Source organism: Lactuca saligna, chromosome 1 (genome assembly GCF_052625555.1).
Source record: "Lactuca saligna cultivar CGN05327 chromosome 1, ASM5262555v1, whole genome shotgun sequence".
Lineage (NCBI taxonomy): Eukaryota > Viridiplantae > Streptophyta > Magnoliopsida > Asterales > Asteraceae > Lactuca > Lactuca saligna.
This window is the reverse complement of record NC_136417.1, coordinates 30,934,063-30,955,878: the sequence shown is the minus strand read 5'-3', so window position 1 is coordinate 30,955,878 and position 21,816 is coordinate 30,934,063. Positions and strand designations below refer to the sequence as shown.

Genomic DNA, 21,816 nt, shown 5'->3' with positions numbered 1-21,816 from the left:
AAATATATTTAACACAACTAATACTTTGAATCAGAGAAATCCAAACATCAGAATAAAAAAAATGAAATGGAAAAGACGCAATGAATTAGATAAGTTAAATAATAATCTACCATGTTTCCCAAATTGACAAACTTTGCATATTGTAAAGGGAGAATTTAATATGTCTTTCTAAACAACAAAATATCATATTTGCTCTACTTAATTTTTAATATCATATTTACCATTTATAAACCTTTAAAATATCATATTTGTTTAAATCTTTTTTTACAATGTTTTTAATAGTTTATAATCATTTTTTTATATCTTAAAATTATTATAACAATTAAAAATTTTAACCATATTATCTCTATGTCTATAATAATGAAACATATACTTTTAAATTGTTGTGTAACATCCAGATCCTCGATGTATGAAATTTTAAGTAGAATAGGTGTTTTGTGTGGGTCACGACATGAGGGAAGCATCGTTACATTGTGTGAGTCTGTTTGTTTGTATGTTGGGCAAGGCTTGAGATGTGGGAGGAGCCCGAGACGTGGGTGGGGATTGTTATGAAGGGCGGGGCCTGGTATGTGGGTAGGGTCCAATGTTATGTATGACATGTGGTATTTTAGGGAACTCACTGAACTTTGTACTTACTGTTTTATGGTTTAAACATTTTCAGGTAGTTCCAGTTCCAAAGAGAAGAGTCTGATTTGACTGCACAACATCCCTTAATGATTTTCCGCACTTATTATTATCATTTCACTATGATGTTTGAGATATATTTTTATCATTATTGATTTTGGAACATTTGATGGCTTGAAAATGAAAAAAAAATTATTCGTATTTTTTGGATGTTACTTGCTGGAATTTCGCTCTTTTGACGAACAAAATGTTTCATCTTTAACCTTTCTTAATGGAATGCATGCATTAATTGCTTAGTTTTTGTTGTTGAATATTGTCATGTTGTAGATGAATGATATTTTAAATATTATCATTAATATTTTGATGTTTAAGAATTTTGATGTTTAAGAATGACATATATGATATTTTGATATTTAAGAATAATATATATGATAAGGCCTATGATACTTACACGAAATTTTTATCCGTCCCTAACAAACAAAAAAGAAGAAATTATTTATCAATAACAAATTGAAGTATATATGTATTGTTGTGAAGATGAGATGCATATAATGTTGAATGTTTACAATAACGAAGTTGCTTGATAAGTAGATGATTGGGCTTGATTGCTAAACCAAGCCCATGGTAGTGGTATTGCAGTTTGCAGACATAGATGCGAGATGGGGTTGACCTGATTGGCCAGAATTGAATTATTCGATGGAAGGCTGCCTAAAGTTAGGTTGAAGATGTTGCCTGAAACTGGGCCAACCGAAGTTAGGTTAGTTCTGATGCTAAGGCGGCCCAACAACTGTCGTTGTTAGAGTGGGTAAGAGGCCCATGGGTATCAAGTGTACCCCTACTTCTGCTAAGGCATGAATCGCAGTAAACTTGATTTATACGATGTTCTTTAAGATGTATGGATCTTGTCTCCATGAATGTGGAAAGATGGTGGATTAATCTGGCTATATAATCAAATTTTGGAGAAAAGTTGTAGAAGGTGTTACTAGCAAGGTTCCTTTTCAGGACTACAAAATCAATGTTATTAAGTAAGTTGGCAATCGTCTTGATTCAGGTGCAATTTGAGTCATCAATAGTAACATTACAAGTTTGTTGTCAAGTTGAATGACTTTGGCCACTTTGTACATGCACAATCGTCAAGAATTGCAGAATACCAAACAAATGTACACATTGATGACAAAAACTATGAAAGTATTCTTCCAAGATCTCCTACATTACATCTTTATCCAAATCCACCACACCACTTTCATTTCAAAATTCAAACCCACCCCATAATTAAACCCCACACCACAATGGGCAGTTAGTTAGTTACCTTATGAAAGGAAGGAAACCATATGCAATTGAATATATTGAGAAAAAGATGAGATGATATGAGACATCAGGAGCTTTGCTTTAATATTTGCAGAAGACATGCCACTGACATTCAAAATCAATCATAACCTTACTTAATTAGTCCATATCAAGAAACTCCATCCTTTTTCTCATTGAACCCTTCAGATCTGTAGCATCCCTTTCCACTTTCTGAGCCTGCACAATACAATGGGGTTATAACTTCTAATTATGTTAAAAAAATTTTTTTTTTTTTTTTCATTCAGGAAGGGTTTTGTGAAAGCACTAACCCTTTTTATCTCAGCATCAGAAACTCGTGTCATATGAGGAGGGAGTTCTTCCTTCTCCAGATCCTAAGCATTCATGAGGAAATACAAAACTATATCAACATAACAAATTTTTTAAAATATATACAAGAAAAAAAAAACTTTATAAATGTAACATTCTTTTATAAAAATAAAACATCATACCAGTTCGCCAATCAAAACAACATTCTCCCCACGGATCACATAAAGACCTAGTGAGATATCACAATATAGATCACCAACAATTACTCGTTCACAAGCCCCTTCAAGAACAGCATTAGCTGCATTTGAATTTTGATCACATCACACACCCTTTTTTAATAACATTATTCACTAAAATACTTTTATTAATGGCCAAATTCAACAATAGTGAGAAATTTCAGTACCAAATTGATCAAAAGACCGAAGTATCCCTAACAGCTTCCTACCATCTCTTAGCAATACCAGAAGTTTCTCTGTGGAAAAAAGCGAATATGTTTAAGCTGATTACATCAAATTCAAATGAAACTACAACAAAGAGAATGTCTCAAAATAAAAGGAAATTCAGTTACCAAATCTAAACAAAAGACAAGCATACAGTGTATACACGATTAACAGTTGCAGGAATGATATCTATTGAAAAAATGAAATCCACGATGCAAATGCCAACGACAATTGACAAACCAACAGCTCGAAAAAAAATAAAAATCAAGACTTTGAAAATTTAAGAAGAAATGGAGAAGGGTATGCAACATACTGTCAAGATAGCTTGCAAGAGAAGTAGATAGATAGACATCTTCAGGACCTGCCCACGACATTGCACTCAAGGTTTTTCGGTTTCTGAAAAATCACCGAAAAATTCTTTGAAGGTGAAAAAAATCGCATTGGCAGCCCAAGGTTACTCTTTCGATCTCAATTCCTAGCCCTAACACTCTTATCTCCTACTATAAATTTCTGATTTTTATCAAAGGGAATTATACCACTAGTAGAATAAACGATCTGCTGAATCGATACAAACCCTACAACTATCCCCAAATTTTGAATCCAAAAGGCACTCTCTATATCAAAATACAGTAAAAAAAGATTGCTAGTTTTAATTATTTTTTTCCCTTCAGATCTATCTATAAACCCTAATTAACAACCCCCAAATCTGAAAGGGGAGGTGATTTGATTTGACGTCCGTGTTGCAGTTTCATATTTTACCAATATACCTCTCGAAAAGCATATTCATTATTAGGCCCTTCAAGACATCGTAAATACTAGAACTGACCCTCTCTATGCCTCTAAAAAAAATAATTACAATAAATAAAAATAAAAATGAACGTGTCTCATGCACTTGATATTTATAAATATTAATGGGTTATATATATATATATATATATATATATATATATATATATATATATATATATATATATATATATATATATATATATATATATATATATATGAGAGAGAGAGAGAGAGAGAGAAAGAAAGAGAGAGGTATAATTGTTTGAGAATTCAAAGTTTCTCAAAACCTGAGAACTAAATGTGGAACGTTGGATCAATAAAAGAAAGGATCGAGATGCAAGATGTCATTTTTTGTAAATAAGTAGACAAAAGAAGAAGGAGGGGTATCTTAATTAATTCAGTCAGGGTTATTATAGGAATAAAAATATAATTAAATGATTTCAAAGCTGATGTGGCATGCCACGTCAGCATCCACATCAGCCCTTGTCCAGCTGGCATACCATGTGACATAGGCGATCTGCTCAACGGGTCAAAAAGGATTAACGTGTAAGGTTTATCAGGTTATAAGATTATTATAGACTTATTATTATTATTCTCATTCTGTCAGAATTTTGTCACGATGTTTGTTGAGTCGTATTCTGTAAGAATGAAAATGAGTGAAAAACGATGTTTGAGAACAAAAATGAATAATAATTATTGAGAATTGATTAAAATGACGATATTTATGTGAGGTTAAACGTATTCGCATTAATAAATAACTTATTTTCTTAGTGATTCTCATAGAATAGCACTGTCCACACGTCCGCACAATAATTGTTCATCCACATTATAACATATATATATATATATATATATATATATATATATATATATATATATATATATATATATAGACACACACACATACACATACATACAAGCCGTTTCCTGCGCCAAACAACGGGTATGATTAATTTCTTTTAGAAATTAGTTGAGAGATGATTAGTTTTTTTCGCACAAATATACTAATGTTGACAATCTTCGATGAATGTTTCCAAGTCGGAGTTAGTATCTTTTCAATAACTTGTGAAAACTTTACTTTCATCAAAGAGTTTCTTTTTGGTAAATTATCTTTTGTTGTGATCTTTTTTTGAATTCTGAAACATATCAAATATAAAATAACATTCAATAAATAAATTGACAAATATTGTTTATCGACTAACACTTTTTGGTTTAAAAATGTAAATATGTTATTGTTTTAAGTTAAAAAGGGAAATGTATTCGTGTTTTGGTTTAAATTAATAGTACTATGTTTTTGTTTATTGAAAAATTTAATCACAGTGATGTTTTAGTTTAAAAGTAAAAGTATTTCTATATGTTGATTTAAAAATATAAATATATTTATAACTTAGTGTTTATTATGAAAAAGAAATTAAAAAATATGTGTTACTGACTATATCCAAAAGCAATAATAAAGCTTATACTACATTATATGGTTGATTCAACGTGTGAAATAGAGTACATAACAGCGAGCAAAGCGTCGAAGGAGGCTATATGATTAAAGAACTTCATTGGAGACCTTGGAGTTGTACCAGCCATAAAGGAGCCCATGGAGATTTCGTGTGATAACGAATGAGCGGTTGCCTTAACCAAGGAACCTAGGGATCATGACAGATCCAGACATATCGATAGAAAAAACCACTTCATCAGACATCGAGTAGAAGAAGGACTCCTTGTGGTAAAGAGGGTATCGTCAGAAGAGGATCCTGCAGATCCTCTCACAAATGGTCTGAGTAGGATTAAGCATGTTCAGCATGCAAGGAGCATTGGTCTGAAGGATGATATTAGTTTTAGTAATTAGATTGATGTTTAGAAACTTGTAATAGATACATGTAATTGACATTTGATGACTAAGTAATGGACATTTATTTATGAGTAAAGTTTACTATCTTGTGTCGATTGTTTACTATTGTTTCACTTTTGCATGTTTTACTTCCAGAATAATTAGATTATTCAAATTATCCACAGTCGATCATACTTTGGAAGTAATTTATGAGGTTAGACTGTCATGAATTTGTTTGTAGATCATCTAAGTGCTTAGACATAACAAAAGTTTGCTACAACGTTCATGAGTACTCCTAAAATAGGATTTGAGTATTGGATTAAACCCACGCTCATGTGAATTACTTCATGGAATTTATCACGAGTGATTGTGAGATGATAATATTGTATAATCTTTAAACTGAGATATATGAGTTGTTGTTTACAAGTTGGTTGTGCATTGATAATGCGTAAACGCATCAGTAACTTGATGTTATAAAGTATGTTGTTGTGTACAATTTGATGAGTAAAAGCGATATCTTGGGCCCCTCGATGATTTTGTGTTGACTTATGTGTTGGGCCCGATCAGGACTGAATTGATGTGTTCAATTAAGTTCTTTGTCACGAATCAGGAATTGGGAACTAACTGTTGGACATTGAGAATAATTTTGTTTCATGTCTTTTTCCTTATGATATCTTGTAGAACAGAGGATTATATAATCCTTTATCTAAAGGACGCGTTATTGACTAGGTCAGAGTTCGACAACAGCTTTTGAGAGTTACGATTGCTAATAAGATTTTGAAGTCATACTTGCAATTATAGTTATTAGACTTGTCCAAGTGGAATACTGTTAGATTAGGTGTCTAAGCCCATAACTATAATTGGTATGTACTTGATTTGATAGTAGCATGGTCCTTTTGGGTTGCCTTCACACTGGTGACTAGATAGGATGACTATTGAGGAGAGAGGTTTATTTTATTAATAAGAATAATAAATTAGGAGATAAATGTGATTTATTAGTATATTATAAGAATAATATATTAATTAGAAATCATATTATTAATTAGTATTTAATCATAAATTAATTTTGAATTAATTTTAGGATTAAAGGAACTGATTAAAAGTATAGGGGCTGTTTTGTAATTATTTGATAACTGAGGCTTTGGGCCATTGGATCACCCTTATTAGGGGTAGGCCGAAAATCCCTAGAATGATCTAGGTATTTTCGTCCAAGGCCTAAGGAAAGGAGGTCAATGGACTTGCTTAGGCCCTAAGCTAAGGAATTAGGGTTTCTAACTTAAAACCCTAGCTAGCCTCAAGTATAAATAGACCCCTTTGGCACTAGATTTCATACAAACCTTGTGAAACCCTAGGAGTGAAGATTTTTGGAGCAAGCTACCCTCTCTCCTCTCTTGAATATTCATCATTTCACTTTGTGTGTTTGTGAGTCAGTAGAGGTACTACAATTGTGGTACTTGTTCTCAAGAGCAAACGAACTTCAAGAATTAGTTATTATTACTATATAGCAACCATTGTATGTAATCTAATCTTTTATATGTGTTTTTCGAAAATATTAGATGCATATTAGGGCTTTCCTTTTTGTGTTCATTTGTTGTATTTATAATAGAGATAACATAGATCCAAACTAGGGTTGCATGCACGCATAGGATTGTTCGTATAAAACCAAACAACAAAACCATAGGTCTTATAGGTAAGTGTTAGGAGCCACCTCCTAGTCTTCCATGAAAGCATCATAAAGACGACTTGCATACAATCTACAACTAACTATCTACTTGACTGCCAGGGTCTGAACCTTGGTCCTGCATACTGATTTATCAGGAGCCATCTTTGGGTCTTTCATACAACTGCCAAGGGCCACCCACTAGTCTTCCTTTAATACATAAGCCAATGGGCCGAAATTGGTGCCTTCGACCCATAGAATAGTTAGGACACTCACCTCAGACAACTGAAACCCACAAATAAAAAAATTTGACTGCAGATTCGCTAAAATGCATGCACTATCAAATACCAAAATAACAACCAATTAAGAACTATATCCCGACTCACACTAAGAGTCTAAATTAGGGTAAAAGGCCTTTTTACCCTTCCTCTAACTTTTCCCAGGGCCAAGGCCCAAACCAAATATCCAAAAGCCCAAATTCCAAAATAAGCACCTAAGGCCTAAATATGGCCCAATTTTCCAAATTAGGCTTAATCCCTTTTATAGGCCTTTTCCCAAGAAGTCCAAAAAAATCTCAACAATCTAAACCATGAAATTTTATGTCCCAAGACTACCAATCTCACTCAAGCCCAAACAAGAGAAATTCATCCTGCTGAGTACGTGGGGCGTACTCAGCCTGTACGCTCAGCGTACTACATAAACGACTTGAACACTCAACATACAAACTTGTACGCCAATGTGCTCACCAACATGGCTAACTTTTCCATTTCAACTCTTAACCCATCAAGACTTTGATCCAAACTCATATATGACTTCCACAAGGTGGTTAATCACATAAAGTTGCCAACTTGATGTGTATGCCTGACTAAATGGGGCTCTAAAGCTCAAAATACCTTAATGAATGACTTGATACATGCATGATACCCAAACCACCATAAATTTTGCATCTTTATGCCCAAGGAACCCTTAATATGTCCAGATCTATAAGGCTAAGCTCCAAAAACGGCCTTAACTCCCAATCACCAATCAAAAAGGACCAAAATGAGCAAAACATGCAAAGGAGTAGATCTATGAAATAAAATATCAAGGTTTTAACTTTATACCTCACAAGCCACCAAAAGAAGATGATAAAGTTGGATCTCAAAGCTCTCTTACAAATGATGAGTCTTCAATGTAACGCCCTATTCCGAACCGATTTCCTAATTCGAGGTTGCGGCCTGAAGATTGGTCATCATAAGGCTTGAGGCCTTAAAAAGATGAGATATAGAATAATTTGGGTGCAAGTAATGTAATTAAGGTAATCTAGGTGTTCGGTTGGTATTTTAAAGCCTAGGGGTATTTCGGTAAAGTGTCAGTTTGGACTTTTATGGAAATTAGATTTATGTTCGGAAGGTCTTAAGGCCGGTATGAATTAATAGAAGTGTAGAGATTCTCGTTACCTTTTCATGGATATAAGGATCGTCGGAAACAGACTTGTAACAAAGAAGTTATGGCCTTCGGAAGATTAGTGAAACTAAGGTTTCACCAGGTACACGGGTGTACGCATGGTGTACTAGTAGTGAAACTAACGTTGGGTGTACTAAGCTAATTGGTCGTGACTATCCTTAGGAGTATGCATGGCGTACAGGAGGTATGATGGGCGTACTCCAGTCAATTCCAAACCCTATTTTAGGGTCTTGGATCCTATTTAAACTCCTTATCTCATCACCTAACCCTAATATCTTCAGCATTCATCCCTCTAAACCCTATAATTGAAACCCTATCCCCAAATTGAGTGGTTTTTGAGTTTTTGAGTGTTCTTTCATGCTTTTGGTGTCCATAGAAAAGAAGAAGCTTCTTGGAGAAGTGTGGGATTGCTTGAGGCTTTTGGATCCAGGATTGTTGCACCTTGATCTACATATTGAAGGTATAAAGTTTCTACCTTGGTGATCTTATATGTTAGATCTAGTTCAATGAGTAATTTGTGCATTTTGGAGTCTTTGTGTTAAATATGGGTTTTTGATCTACTCCAGAAGTAATGGGTGTTAGATCTTAGCTCCATTCAGTCCCTAGGTTAATAAAAATGCAAGCTTTATAGTGTATTTTGGTCCATGAAAGCATTAAGACCTTTGTTAAATCGTTATTGAGCTTTTTATTCCCTTTTTTCCATGCAATCACATAAAGTTACCAACTTTATGTGATAAGTAGTCTTATAGAATCAAATCTGAGATTTTGGAACTTCGTCTTAACCAATTAAGGGCTTTTTGGGCGTAAATAAGTGTACGCTAAGCATAATGCTGAATTTGTGCTAAATGGACCTGTACCCTATACTTCGAGGTCGTGTACGCAGGGCATGCATCTTGAATACGTTGGGCGTACTCCCCGGTTCAACATTATTAGGCATTTTAAGTTTGGGCCTTGTTGGGCTAATGGGATTATGTTTTTGGGCCATGGTTAGGCTAAAGGATTTTCTTGATATTGGTCCCTTGATAATTTTAGGCCAAATTAGGAAGTTGGGCCATATTGGGATTTTGTTGCTTTTGTCTTGAGCTTTGGATTGCCATTTTGGGTTTTAGGCTTATTATGCATGTTGGGTTGGCCCTTGGTTATGGAATAAGTAAGGAAAAGGGAAAATGGTATTTTACCCTTTAGGAAGTTAGTTTATGGGATGGGCCTCGGATTTTGGGTTATCAGATCAATTGTTGATTAAAATTGTATTTATTGTTAATTGGCGCGAGGTTACCCGGTTCAGCGGTGCGAGCAGTCATTTGAAGCGGGTTCAGGTGAGTTTTCCTCACTGTATTTATGGGTCGAAGGCACCAAGGTCGACCCATCAGTTTGATATCCTGTTATCATCTAATTTGTTGAGTATGGATTAGATATGTATGCTTATGCTAGTTGTCGATATGTTGGTCTGGTAGATCTGTAAAACTACCTATGATTTTGTATGTATGATTATCGGTATATGTAAGTGTATTGTGTTGGGTTGAGGTTGTATTGCTTTCTACTATAGCCAACAAAACCTATAGCATTTCAAATATGAGTTGAGGGCCAGTCAGGGCAAGCCAGACTCATACTAAGGGCTCGGTAGCATTCCATATATTAGCTAAGGGTTGGGTAGGGCAAGCTAGATTCATACTGAGGGCTCAATGGCATTCCAGATATGATTTGAGGACCGGGTGGTATGTTAGACTTGTACTGAGGGCTAAACATTGGTATTTTAGTTCGATGACCAAAGGAGTAAGCCATATATAATCTATGAGCCCAAAGGGCGAGCGAGACTTATTATGTGGGCTCGGGAGCAAGAAAAGTATGAGCTATGGGCCTTATTGGCAAGCCAGACTCATATTGTGGGCTCATGGATTATCCAGTCTTTTAGCTATGGACCCATTGCATGTTGTTATTGTTGGATTAGGTGTCTAAGCCGATAACTATAATTAGTTTATACTTGAATTGATAGAAGCACAAGTCCTTTTGTGTTGCCTTCACTCTTGCAACTTGACATGATGACTTTTGGAGAGAAGTTGAATTTATATTTTGGAATAATAAATTCATATAAATGATTTATTAACATGTTATGAAAATAATATATTAAATAGAAATCATGTTGTTTAATTAATATTTAATTAGAAATTAATTTGGAATTAATTATGCGATTAATGGAATTAATTAAAATACAAGGGCTATTTTTCAAATCATTGATAGTTGTGACATTGGGCTCTTGGACCCCTTGGATTGGAGTGGACGAAAATTATAGGGTGGCCATAGAAGTTTTCGTCCAAGGCCATTTGTTGAGGAGTCCATGGGCTGCTTAGGCCTTAAGAAGGGAATTAGGGTTTCCACCTGCAAACCATTGCTTTGGGACTAAGCAACCTGCAATATATAAGGAGGCTTAGGCTTGTGATTTTTGGCCAACCTTGGAAGAACCCTAGTAGAGCCGAAAATCTGGTGTGCCTCCTCCTTTCTCCTTCTTATCCTCTTACAAAGAGTGTTTGTAAGCCATTATATGTGTCATATTTGAGGCACTTGCTTTCAAGAGCTAAAGATCTACAAGGTTTTCTTGTTATTACTACATAACAAGTAAGGTACACATCTAAACCTTATTTTGTATAGATTTCGAATTATATACTAGCTTCCTAGGATTTTCTCCTTTGTATTCAAGTTTGTATGTTCATCTAGTGAAAACCTAGATCCTTTATTTATGGTTGCTTGAACACATATGATTTGTAGTTATGCTCAAAACCCATCAGTTATTTATATATGTTATCGGTTTGTGTGTTGGTACTTTGGGGGAACTTAATAAGCTTTGTGCTTACAGTTTTGGTTTATGGTTTCAGGTACTTCAGAGAATCGTGACAAGGCGAAGGCATGACCGTACACTTTTATTAGTAAATGTGTTGTTTTGAAAAGTTTTAATTGGTTGAAATTTTTGGGATGTTACATTCAAGCTTCTTCTTCTCTTACACAAACCACCACAAATACTCTTCCAAGCTCCAAAACTCACTCAAGGCACTCTAGGGTTTCAATATAGGCTAAAAGGGATGGAGGTTGTCCTAAAATATCTAGAGGATATAATGTTTCTTATATAGGGGTCAAACCCCAAAATTACGGTTTGATGCTGAAGGGAGTATGCCCCATGTACCCCTTAGTACGCTTAGCGTGCTTAAGGAGAACCCACGACCAAGCCACTTAGTACACCCGCGTATGCAACTAGTATGCCCCGCGTACTAGATGATCCTCCAAAACACTTAACTTCATTTTACCAAAACTTCCTCGATATAAATCAGTTTTCGATGTTCTTTATATCCATGGAAAGGTGACGAGAAAGCCCTACACTTCTATCAACTCTCCCTTACCTTAAAACTTCCTGAACAAAAACCCAAATTTCATAAAGGATTGAGCTGCCAAATTACGATTATACCCTTGGGCTCCAAAACACAATCGAACGCTCAAAACACTTAGCTTATAGCACCCACATCCAAAAAGGGCCAATTCCTCCCTTCCCTAAGACCCTAAGCCTTAGGATAACCAATGATCGGGCCACGGCCCCAAATAATGAAATGATTCAAAACCAAGTGTTGCAGAACATATAAAATTCTTATTGCAAACTTGTATTGAAGAATTAAACATTGTGTCCGTTGATGAAAAGAGGAATGAGTGATGCATAATTTGGAATGAGAATTATTAAAGTTTGGTTGCATGAATTTTTTTTCAAATTGTTATTGTAAGACTAATTTTGTTGCATGAATTTTATTTCAAATATATATATATATATATATATATATGTGTGTGTGTGTGTGTGTGTGTGTGTGCGTGCGTGTGCGTGTGTGTGTGTGTTTTAAACTTTAAAAACATGTAAAAACCAAATTGTAAAAAACAAATTCAAAAAACTTATAAACAAGTGGAGAACATGGGGCCAAGTTCAATTTTTTTTAGTTTTAGGTTTTATATGTAAAAATTTTAAAAGTAAGAGACTAGTTCTTGAAAAAAAAAAACAGGTTGCCCTTGTGAAGATGCGTTCCTAATTGAGATTGAATAGTTATTTAATGGATTATGGATTTTAAAGAGTAAAATTTTATATATGTTTAATGGTTGAGATGTTGTGGATGCCCTTGGTATTGTATAGGTTCTTTTGATATGATTTACAATTTTGAAATTTGATTGCACCTATCTAAAATGAAACTGTTCTTGTAAGGACATTTCCTTATAACCTTCAAGATCATTATTATGAACTTTACCTCAGATCATTTGTATAATCTACTTATTTGGGGCCCATTTCATATAGAGAGGTCGATAAATAACAATTTTATAACTTTATTCATATGCTATATACATACAAACTACAAACTCATGAAGTATTTTCTCCTAATTATAACAAATAGTCCAATATCATAAAAACAAAACAAGACATAACATGCATTCGCAGCCATGAAAATGAATACAAGCATGAAAAAAGCAAACAGAGTGAGAAGGGTAGCCTTCTTCTTCTTCTTCTATGTGAAGCCTTTCCTCTACATTTTACAGATCTCAACTTCTGGTCATCCATCCTTCTCGTGAGAAAAAAAAAAACAAGGCAAATTTTACCTTAAAAGTACATCACCAAGAAAACGATATATCATCATGTCAGGAGATCTTTACAGATTTTAGTAACGACTTCATATCTCAAGAACAATAACTGCAAAATTAAACCAACATCATCAGTACTCTGTTTCACGACCTTATAACTCAAAACAAGTACTAGACTTTCTAAATGTAAAAACACTCACATTCAGAATCAGTTTTCACCCATTTCGACCCATCTTTTTCATTTTCATTCTCTGTAACTTTCACTTTCTTGGGTTGTCGTTTTCCTTCGATGAACTTCGTTCTTGATGATGATTGAGAAGAGTTTTGCGTGTTGATCTTGTTCTTAAGCATAGCTCTTAACAGCTGTAATCATCAGAATCGTAATCAGAAACCAAAAAAAAAAGAGAAAGATAAATTGAATTAACATGATTGATTGATTGATTGATTACCTTCTCCATTTTTGATTCTGGAAGCGGATCACGTAAACTAGGAATTGCTGGAAAGCCACTACTGCATGCGAACATCTTCTTGAAAATGAAAGAAATTGATTTCTTCCCGATTGCTTTCTTACTACTGTTATTCATGCAAATATCCTTGCACCTACCAAGAATAACTCTAATCGTTCGATCAATATCTTCCTCTTTATTGTTTTCGTCATGATCATTAACTGTGAGAGAAAGTCTACGATCAACTTCTAAGCTTGAAGGGCAATTTAGGAATCTATCCAATGGGAGATCAATGGCTTCTTGTGTATTAGCAGCCGGTTTCTTTGACAGGAGTTTTGTTAACTCGTTCTGTAGTTTCCCGATTTCTTCAGGTGTGAATTCGGAAAGATCTGGAGATGATATTGTTTCTGTACCTCGAGTTTCTTGAATTTCTTCATTTTCAATTGGTAGATCGTTGTTTCCAAATGTTCCTATCGTTAGCAATCCCTGTGGCCAATCACTAAATTCTTCTTTTTGGGGTTCGTGATTCGTGTGATCTACAACAACATATGCATTCCAAATTAATTCAAGCTTCCATCTTTATAAATCTTTAAAGGGTTTCTCAAATAATTACAGATTAAAAAAAGGAAACATTTTGTGCCTAATTAAAAGACATGAAAGAAAGCGAAAGGTTACTTACGAGGAGTATTAGTGTTCTTACACCCTTGTCCGCCATTAATTTTACTTTGCATCCAACTGATAAACTGTAAGAAGATCGAAAGAATAAATAAAATGAGTTCGCAAATTAAACATGAAAGTTATCATAACCTAAAGAAAATGTCATATATCTCACCTTCATGATGGTGGTGGCTATGGAAAGAGAAGGACAGCAGGTGGTGGTAGACTGGTAGTGGTGGTGGTGGAGGGGTGATGGCCGGAGGCAAAGTGGTTTGAAGAAGTCTTGAAATACTTGAATGGAAGCAGATCCTAGAAGCCAATAAGATTTTAGCTTTTGTAAGTAATAATAAATAAAGATTTGGGAGAAAATCGACCAAGAGGCTTCAAGTTCCAAAACGAGTTCAATTCTTGTCTACATTCAACATCCAAACATCCCCTTTTATTTGCCTCCATTTTTATTTATTTTTAAATAAAATAAAAAAAGTGGGATTTTAATATTTGATCTCTCATGCATAAATCATAATGCATTAGGACATTCTTTGAATATAATAATCGTTCTATGTTTCCTTGTAATAATACATGCCAAACAATGTCGAGTTCAGAGGCATATGTGGCATGATTTCACATCGTTGGATCCATCTTCAGATATGGGTTTGTGTGCTATGATTTCTTGATTTACAATTGGTCAATTATGAATCTAAGAGAACCACACAAATTAAGTCTCAAAGATTTTTTTTTTCCACCAACGCTGCATTTTCTTTTTATGTTTTTCTTTAAGATTTCGTCCTAGGAATCATAAACTCCATCGATGGATGAAATATTTGACCCATTTTTAATAATTTATCAAAACTCCCTGTATATATACATGCTATAACATAAAACTAGTAAATACTATTTGAAAAGCATCCAGATTTACCGAAGAGAATACTTATAATATCAGAAATTCATAATTATATATATATAAAAAAAACTTATAAGAAAAAGAAAATGTTGAAAACTAATCCATAAAGAAGGATTCTGGGCCAAACCACCATGGGTAGTTTGTCATAAAGTTTTGCCTATAAAAAAGAAAGTGCATGGATAAGAATTTATTAATGCCCAAGTATTCAAAACCTTGTTGATAAAACGCTTAAATATAATGCAAAACTCTTCACTTCAAGTCCACTATATAATGCAAAACTCTTCACTTCAAGTCCACTATATCAGGTGTTGCTTAGCAGTATTTGTTGTTGTCCTTCCTTAAGGTCGATAATTCAGCTCTCATAATGTATATAGATAAAATAATTAAGGAGTAGTTTAATATATTTATTGTTTCAAAAAAATCAATGTAAAACGATCAATATACATTTGATTAACAAAAAAAAAATTTACAAAAACCAGTGGCAAAGCTACATACATCAAAGGTGCGTCACTCGACACACTTATTTTTTTATTTTTATAAAGGATTATATAAAAATATAAATTGTGAACTACCTTAAATATTTTAAATGAACCAACTTAATGCTTTCGGCAAAAAACAAATATACATAAATCAAGATTTTCAAAGCCTATCTTTGATTTTCTTTATTAATTTAATTTAAATATTGAACCATATTGTTTTACATTCTAAACTCGCCACTAACAAAAATAACATACATCATTAAATGCATATATTTTGCTCATAAAAAGTAAAAAACAAAAAACAACTCACCAAGTGCATATAATTTCCTCTCTTTAACATACAATAAATGATTATGAAAACTTGCGCTGGGGTTCTCCGCGGCGATCGATTGTAGACTAAAAATGGAGAAACCTCCGAACACCTTGTCATAAAAGTTGTTCCCGAACTATATTTCAAATAGCCTTTCTAGTAAAAAGAAACTACTTTTATCATAAAAATTTGCTTTCATAATGGATTTTTTTAAAAAAATTGGCCAAGTTTCGAACATGATTACATGATATATAATCGTTTTCACTATTTCTTTTGTAGGTGGTTATATTGTTTAATAATTTTCTTTTACAGGTGGTTATATTGTTTGAAATGATTAATAAAAGAAATGATATTTCAGGGAATATCCCACTATTATATGACCTTTTATTCATTACTAGGTGTAAGATCCGTAAATTATACGGGTTGATTAAAAAAAATAAATATTAAAACTTAAATAATAATAATTTTGGAAATTAAAATTTTGAAGTAAGGAATTAAAAAACATATTAATTGTAATTTACTATCATATTTATTAAATTTAATACTTTATATATATATATATATATATATATATATATATATATATATATATATATATATATATATAAAGTAAAAATATTATTTGGTTTTTTAATTATAAAAATTGAAAAAACCATAAATGGATATGTAGATATCATTTATTTAAAAAAAATATCACAAAATGAAAAGTACCAAAATTGATCTTCATTTATTATAGTAGATTATGGATTTACCATTAGAAAGAAAGCAATTATCGAGATATTATTTATGGCATTTATTCTGATTTATTTTGAGGTTGATTTTCATAAATAATTCAATGAGTTGTCAATTAAAATTTGTTGGAACAAATCAGAAATTTACATGTGGAAAATACATTAAATCAAAAATGTTTAGAAATTGTCATGTGTCCAAATCAAGGAGAATGGAACATGTAGCAAAAGGATCATTATTTATTAGGTAGGATTTACGTGATATATATTACTATATTATCTAAAATCAGATTTGGCATTCATTCTATATTTATCAAGAAAATTGAAGTTGTTTACAAGAAGATTGGCCTTATTTGTTCGTCTCATTTTCCTGCATTTTATTTTCAAAGTAAAACATAACTTTATTTTCAACGTAAAAAACGATTTACCATAAAAGGTATAATAAAAACATAGTTTATTCGGCAAAACCAGTTGGAAAGAGGTAGTTTTTATTTTTTATATGATCGACAAAAGTAGTTGAAAATTTTTAAGACTTATTGTCACTGTAGCCTAACGCACTTATCGGTTTTTGTTTAAATGGTCATTCGTTATATATATATATATATATATATATATATATATATATATATATATATATATATATATATATATATATAAAAGAGAACATTCATGTTTTAAGGTTTTAAAATGCCATTATGAAAAAATATGAAGGGGTCACTCGGAAAACCCATTCCTACTCTGCAAATACCATTTGACAAGTCATTAAAACAAGATCACCTCACTTGCCACATGACTTCTTCTTCCTTACCGGCCACAGTAATCCCTTTTACCTCTTGAAATCTGATCGTGAGGAACGAGGAAGACACAAAAACACAATACAATTTAGAGTCATTTAGTCAAACAACTATAAAATAACGAGAACAAGAAGATCATTAACAAATCCAAAGGAAATTAAAAGGGGGGGGGGGGGGGGGGGCGGGATTGCAGTGAAATCCTTGTTATCCATTGTTGTTTGCCGCCCCATCAATTCCTCCACCAATAATAGTTAGCTAGTTATCCATTGCCTCCGATCTATTGTTGTTCTCAATCACACACAAAACAAAAGAGATGTGAAATAACAACGACGTTGAAGCGTGATTCTTTGTAATGATTTCCTTCACTTGAATCATCAGTATCGAATGATTGTTTTGAATCTGAAGCTCTATGATTCGTATCAATGTAATCTTTATTAATCATGCCTCTAATAGGACTATCACAATTCAAATGCATAAATGGGGGGAATTATTCCTATCGATACTGTCGATTTTGACAATGACTTCGTTGTGGGTTCCAATGTCACCTGAGGGGTGTTTGTGTTGATAAGAGGCATTAGATTCCAGTGGTTTCTTCATTGCTCGGATTATCCATTGTATGTGTCTACCCTAAAATTTAACGAAATATAAAATTTTGAAGAGAAATTATACAATGAAACAATTGTTTATTCAGAAACTGTGAAGGGTTGCTTCGTTGAAGGCGTCACCCACCCACCTGCTAGATACTCCACCGGTAAAGCTCGATTCACATGATCTTCAAATCGTTGACGATGAATTTTATGTAACGACCCAAATTTCAAAAGAAAATTTTCATTTTTAATTAATCAAACACATTTCCAATAACCATGAATTTAAAACACTTGTTTTCAAATCCACATTCATTACAACTTTATTTAAAAATATCAGAGTGTCCCGTAAAACATCGATGAGAGAGTGCACGTCACGTCATCAAGCCTTGCCCTTGCCCTTGCCCTTGGGCTCAGATATACCTGAAATAAATCCATACACTGTAGGCTAATGCTTAGTGAGTTCCCCAAAGCATACCCCACACACAAGCCACATAACACATATCATATGAGCTATAAAGCTATCTCTACCACATAGCATATCAAGTTAGCCATAAGTTATCTCTACCATATAACATTAGCTATGATAGCTATCTCTACCACATATCCCTGCATAAGGATGTCATGAGCTCCCCCACATGGTCTTACACTTAAGTGTCATGGGCTCCCCGCATTGTCTTTCCCTGCCGGACAACCATAGGCTCCCCCACATGGTCTTACATTCAAGTGTCATGGGCTCCCCCATGGTCTTTCATGCAAATATCACAAAATCACTAACATACAACTTAGCATAAAGTTAACTATCATACGACATATCGCTACCACATCTAGTGTACCACATATCATAAAATGGATCGGCCTTGGTGCCTTAGACCCATTGGTATGGTGAGCAGACTCATCTTTTTTCTGATTAATCTGAAAGCTGCTCTCCTAACAATCTATAATCACCCGCACTGAATAATAACATTACCCAATGTTAGAATTTCACACATTCAATGGGAAACCCAAACTTCAAGTCCCTCCATAAGGCCCAACTATTCTTTCCTTGCTAATGGGCCCAAAGTCTATGTCCATAAATCATTAATGCGCTTCATAGCCCAATAGACCCCAATCATAACATCCATGGCCCACCACAGATAATATGGCCCACCATCCTCAAAATATAACCATATCCAATAACCCATTGAGGCCCAACGGTTCAAAGGCCCAAAACAAATCCAAGACCATCTGTGATGCGTACGCTTAAAATACCACCTTGGTACGCAATGTATTTTGGTTCGGGGACTTACGTGCAGCTTACATTGGGTTACGCCTTGCGTACTAACAGATTAATCACTTTTTCCATTAAGTGCTCAATACTCGATTCTTTTACATCCAAAAGTCAGATCTAAGCTTATTAAGAAGACCTAGGGCATAAAGTTGGCAACTTTATGCCTTTGCATGCTTCATATACTCCCAACACCCCCATTAAGACCTTTCCAAGGTTCTTAACCCATGCATGACGTCAAAACACTCACCAAGACTCCATTTTTATGTTGACAAAAGACCAAGGGACCTCAGATCTATCATTTCCATCCTTTGGAGTTGCTTAACTCACAAGAGGAGGTCTAAAATCAACCATAGGGACAAAACTAGAAAACCCTAGCTAAATCAAATGAATAAGATGGCAAGGTCCAAGCTTTATTCCTCCAGAAGCTTCCCAAGGTTGCCTATATGCAGATTCTTGAAGCCAAATGTCACTCCAAGCTTCCTTAACAAGTTCTCCTTCTTGAATGAACACTAAAAGGACCACAAATACACTCTTATAGCTCAAAATGCACTCACAAATGGTATTAGGGTTTCTAGAGACATTTGAAGGTGAAGGAGGTTGTTTAGGGTGAGGCTCAAATGAGTTAAGGGTGTATATATATATATATATATATATATATATATATATATATATATATATATATAGGTCTTAAGTCCGGAAATTAGGGTTTTGGCCCTCTGTTGCGTACGCCCGGTGTACCCTTACGTACGCCGCGCGTACGAAAGGCTCCTTAGTGATCCTTCTCCCATAGTACGCAAAGTGTACCCTTAGGTACGCCCAGCGTATGAGAGGGACTATTTTTCCAATTAATTAATTTTCAAGGGTTTCAAAAGGTGTACCTGATTTGGAGTGTTACAACTCTCCCCCTACTTGAGCAAGACTTCGTCCTCAAAGTTCGTAGCTGCAAATAGATCATGATAATGTTCCCGCGTCTCCTCCTTCGGCTCCTAAGTCCATTCAGAGCCTCTTTGGTGCTACCATTGCACCTTTACCAACTTTACCTCCTTGTTTCGAAGACCTTTCATCTTCTTGTCTAAGATGGCCACCAGCCTCTCGATGTAGTTCAGGCCCTCATCCACCTGAATATCATCCAATGAAATGATTGCGGACTCGTCAGCGACACACTTCCGAAGCTGAGACACGTGGAAGGTGTTGTGAATCTGGCTAAGCTCCTTTGGCAGTTCCAAGCGATATGTCACCTTGCTCACCCGGGCCGTTATCCTGAACGGGCCTATGAACCGAGACCCCAGCTTGCCCCTCTTCCGAAACCTGATAATTACCTTCCAGGGAGACACCTTCAGGTACACAAAATCCCCCCACCTGAAATTCAAGTTTGGTCGTCGTCGGTCAGCATAACTCTTTTGATAGTTTTACGCGACACGCATCCGGCCGCGCACCTGCTGAATCAGCCTGGTGGTCTTGAGCACTACTTTAGTGTTCCCTATGACCCGATGCCCAACCTCGTCCCAACAAACCGACGTGCGGCACCTCCGACCATATAACATCTTGAATGGACCTCGGTCAATATTGGCATGGTAACTGTTATTGTACGCAAACTCTACCAGTGGGAGGTACGTGTCCCAACTACCTCCAAAATCCAACACACATGCTTGAAGCATGTCCTCCAACATCTGAATCTTCCTCTCGCTCTGGCTATCAGTCTGGGGCGATACGCCGTACTAAAATGTAGTTGAGTACCCAGTTCCTCGTAGAACTTCTTCCAGAACATGGATGTAACCGGACATCCCTGTCAGAGACTACCGACACTGGCACCTTGTGCCTAGACACCACCTCTCGTACATAAATATCCTCCAACTTCTCCATGGATATACCCTCGGAAATCGGAATGAAGTGGGCAATCTTCGTCAGTCTATCTATGATCACCCAAATAGCTTCCACTCCCCTAGCCGTCCTCGGTAACTTCATGATGAAGTCCACAGTGATCTCTTCCCACTTCCACATGAGAATGGGTAGTGGTTGTACCTCGCTATGAGGTCGCTGAGGCTCGACCTTAACCTTCCAGGTCAAGCACCGCTCTACGAACCAGGCGATCTCCCGTTTCAAGTAGGGCCAATAATAACTCAGTTTTAAGTCTCTATACATTTTCGTAGCCCCTGGATGTATCGAGAACTTGGACTTATGTGCCTCCTCTAATATCCTCTGTCTCACTCCCCCAGTCACCGGAATCCACACACAACCAGATTGCGTCAAGAGGCCATGACTATCCTTGACAAACAAATGATAATGTCCCCAAATTTTCTCTATCTTCCAATTCTCTTTCTTCACTCCCTCAACTTGGTCCTCTTTGATCATATCCAATAAAGGAGATATCACCGCCATACTCATACAAATGATCCCAATTGGGGACCCTACCATCTTGCAGCTCAAAGCATCAGCCACCACATTGACCTTCCCTGGATGGTATAGGATCTCACAATCATAATCCTTTAGCACATCCAACCACCTCCTCTAAACCATGTTAAGGTTCTGCAGATCCATCAAATACTTCAAACTTTTGTGATCAGTATAGATGGCGCACCTTAATCCAAACAAATAGTGTGTAACAACTCGAAATCACTATTTAAAAGTCAATTCAATCAATCAAAAGTCAGAC

General features: G+C 35.0%; 2 protein-coding genes across 2 annotated transcripts; both read right to left on the bottom strand.

Annotated features, from left to right (window-relative positions):
• Positions 1 to 1,739: 1,739 nt before the first annotated feature.
• Positions 1,740 to 3,415, bottom strand: LOC145031036 (sm-like protein LSM1B). The gene is made up of 5 exons (XM_078979491.1): positions 2,992 to 3,415; positions 2,642 to 2,710; positions 2,421 to 2,536; positions 2,241 to 2,303; positions 1,740 to 2,148 (listed from the first exon to the last, which is right to left on the bottom strand). Exons 1-5 carry the CDS (start codon positions 3,050 to 3,052, stop codon positions 2,071 to 2,073), a joined length of 387 nt encoding a protein of 128 aa, XP_078835617.1. The 5' UTR covers positions 3,053 to 3,415; the 3' UTR covers positions 1,740 to 2,070.
• Positions 3,416 to 12,798: 9,383 nt separating this feature from the next.
• LOC145004406 (uncharacterized) lies at positions 12,799 to 21,578 on the bottom strand. Its single transcript, XM_078963320.1, has 6 exons — positions 20,901 to 21,578; positions 14,273 to 14,509; positions 14,120 to 14,183; positions 13,444 to 13,976; positions 13,195 to 13,357; positions 12,799 to 13,103 (listed from the first exon to the last, which is right to left on the bottom strand). Exons 1-6 carry the CDS (start codon positions 21,576 to 21,578, stop codon positions 13,084 to 13,086), a joined length of 1,695 nt encoding a protein of 564 aa, XP_078819446.1. The 3' UTR covers positions 12,799 to 13,083.
• Between the last annotated feature and the right edge of the window lie 238 nt (positions 21,579 to 21,816).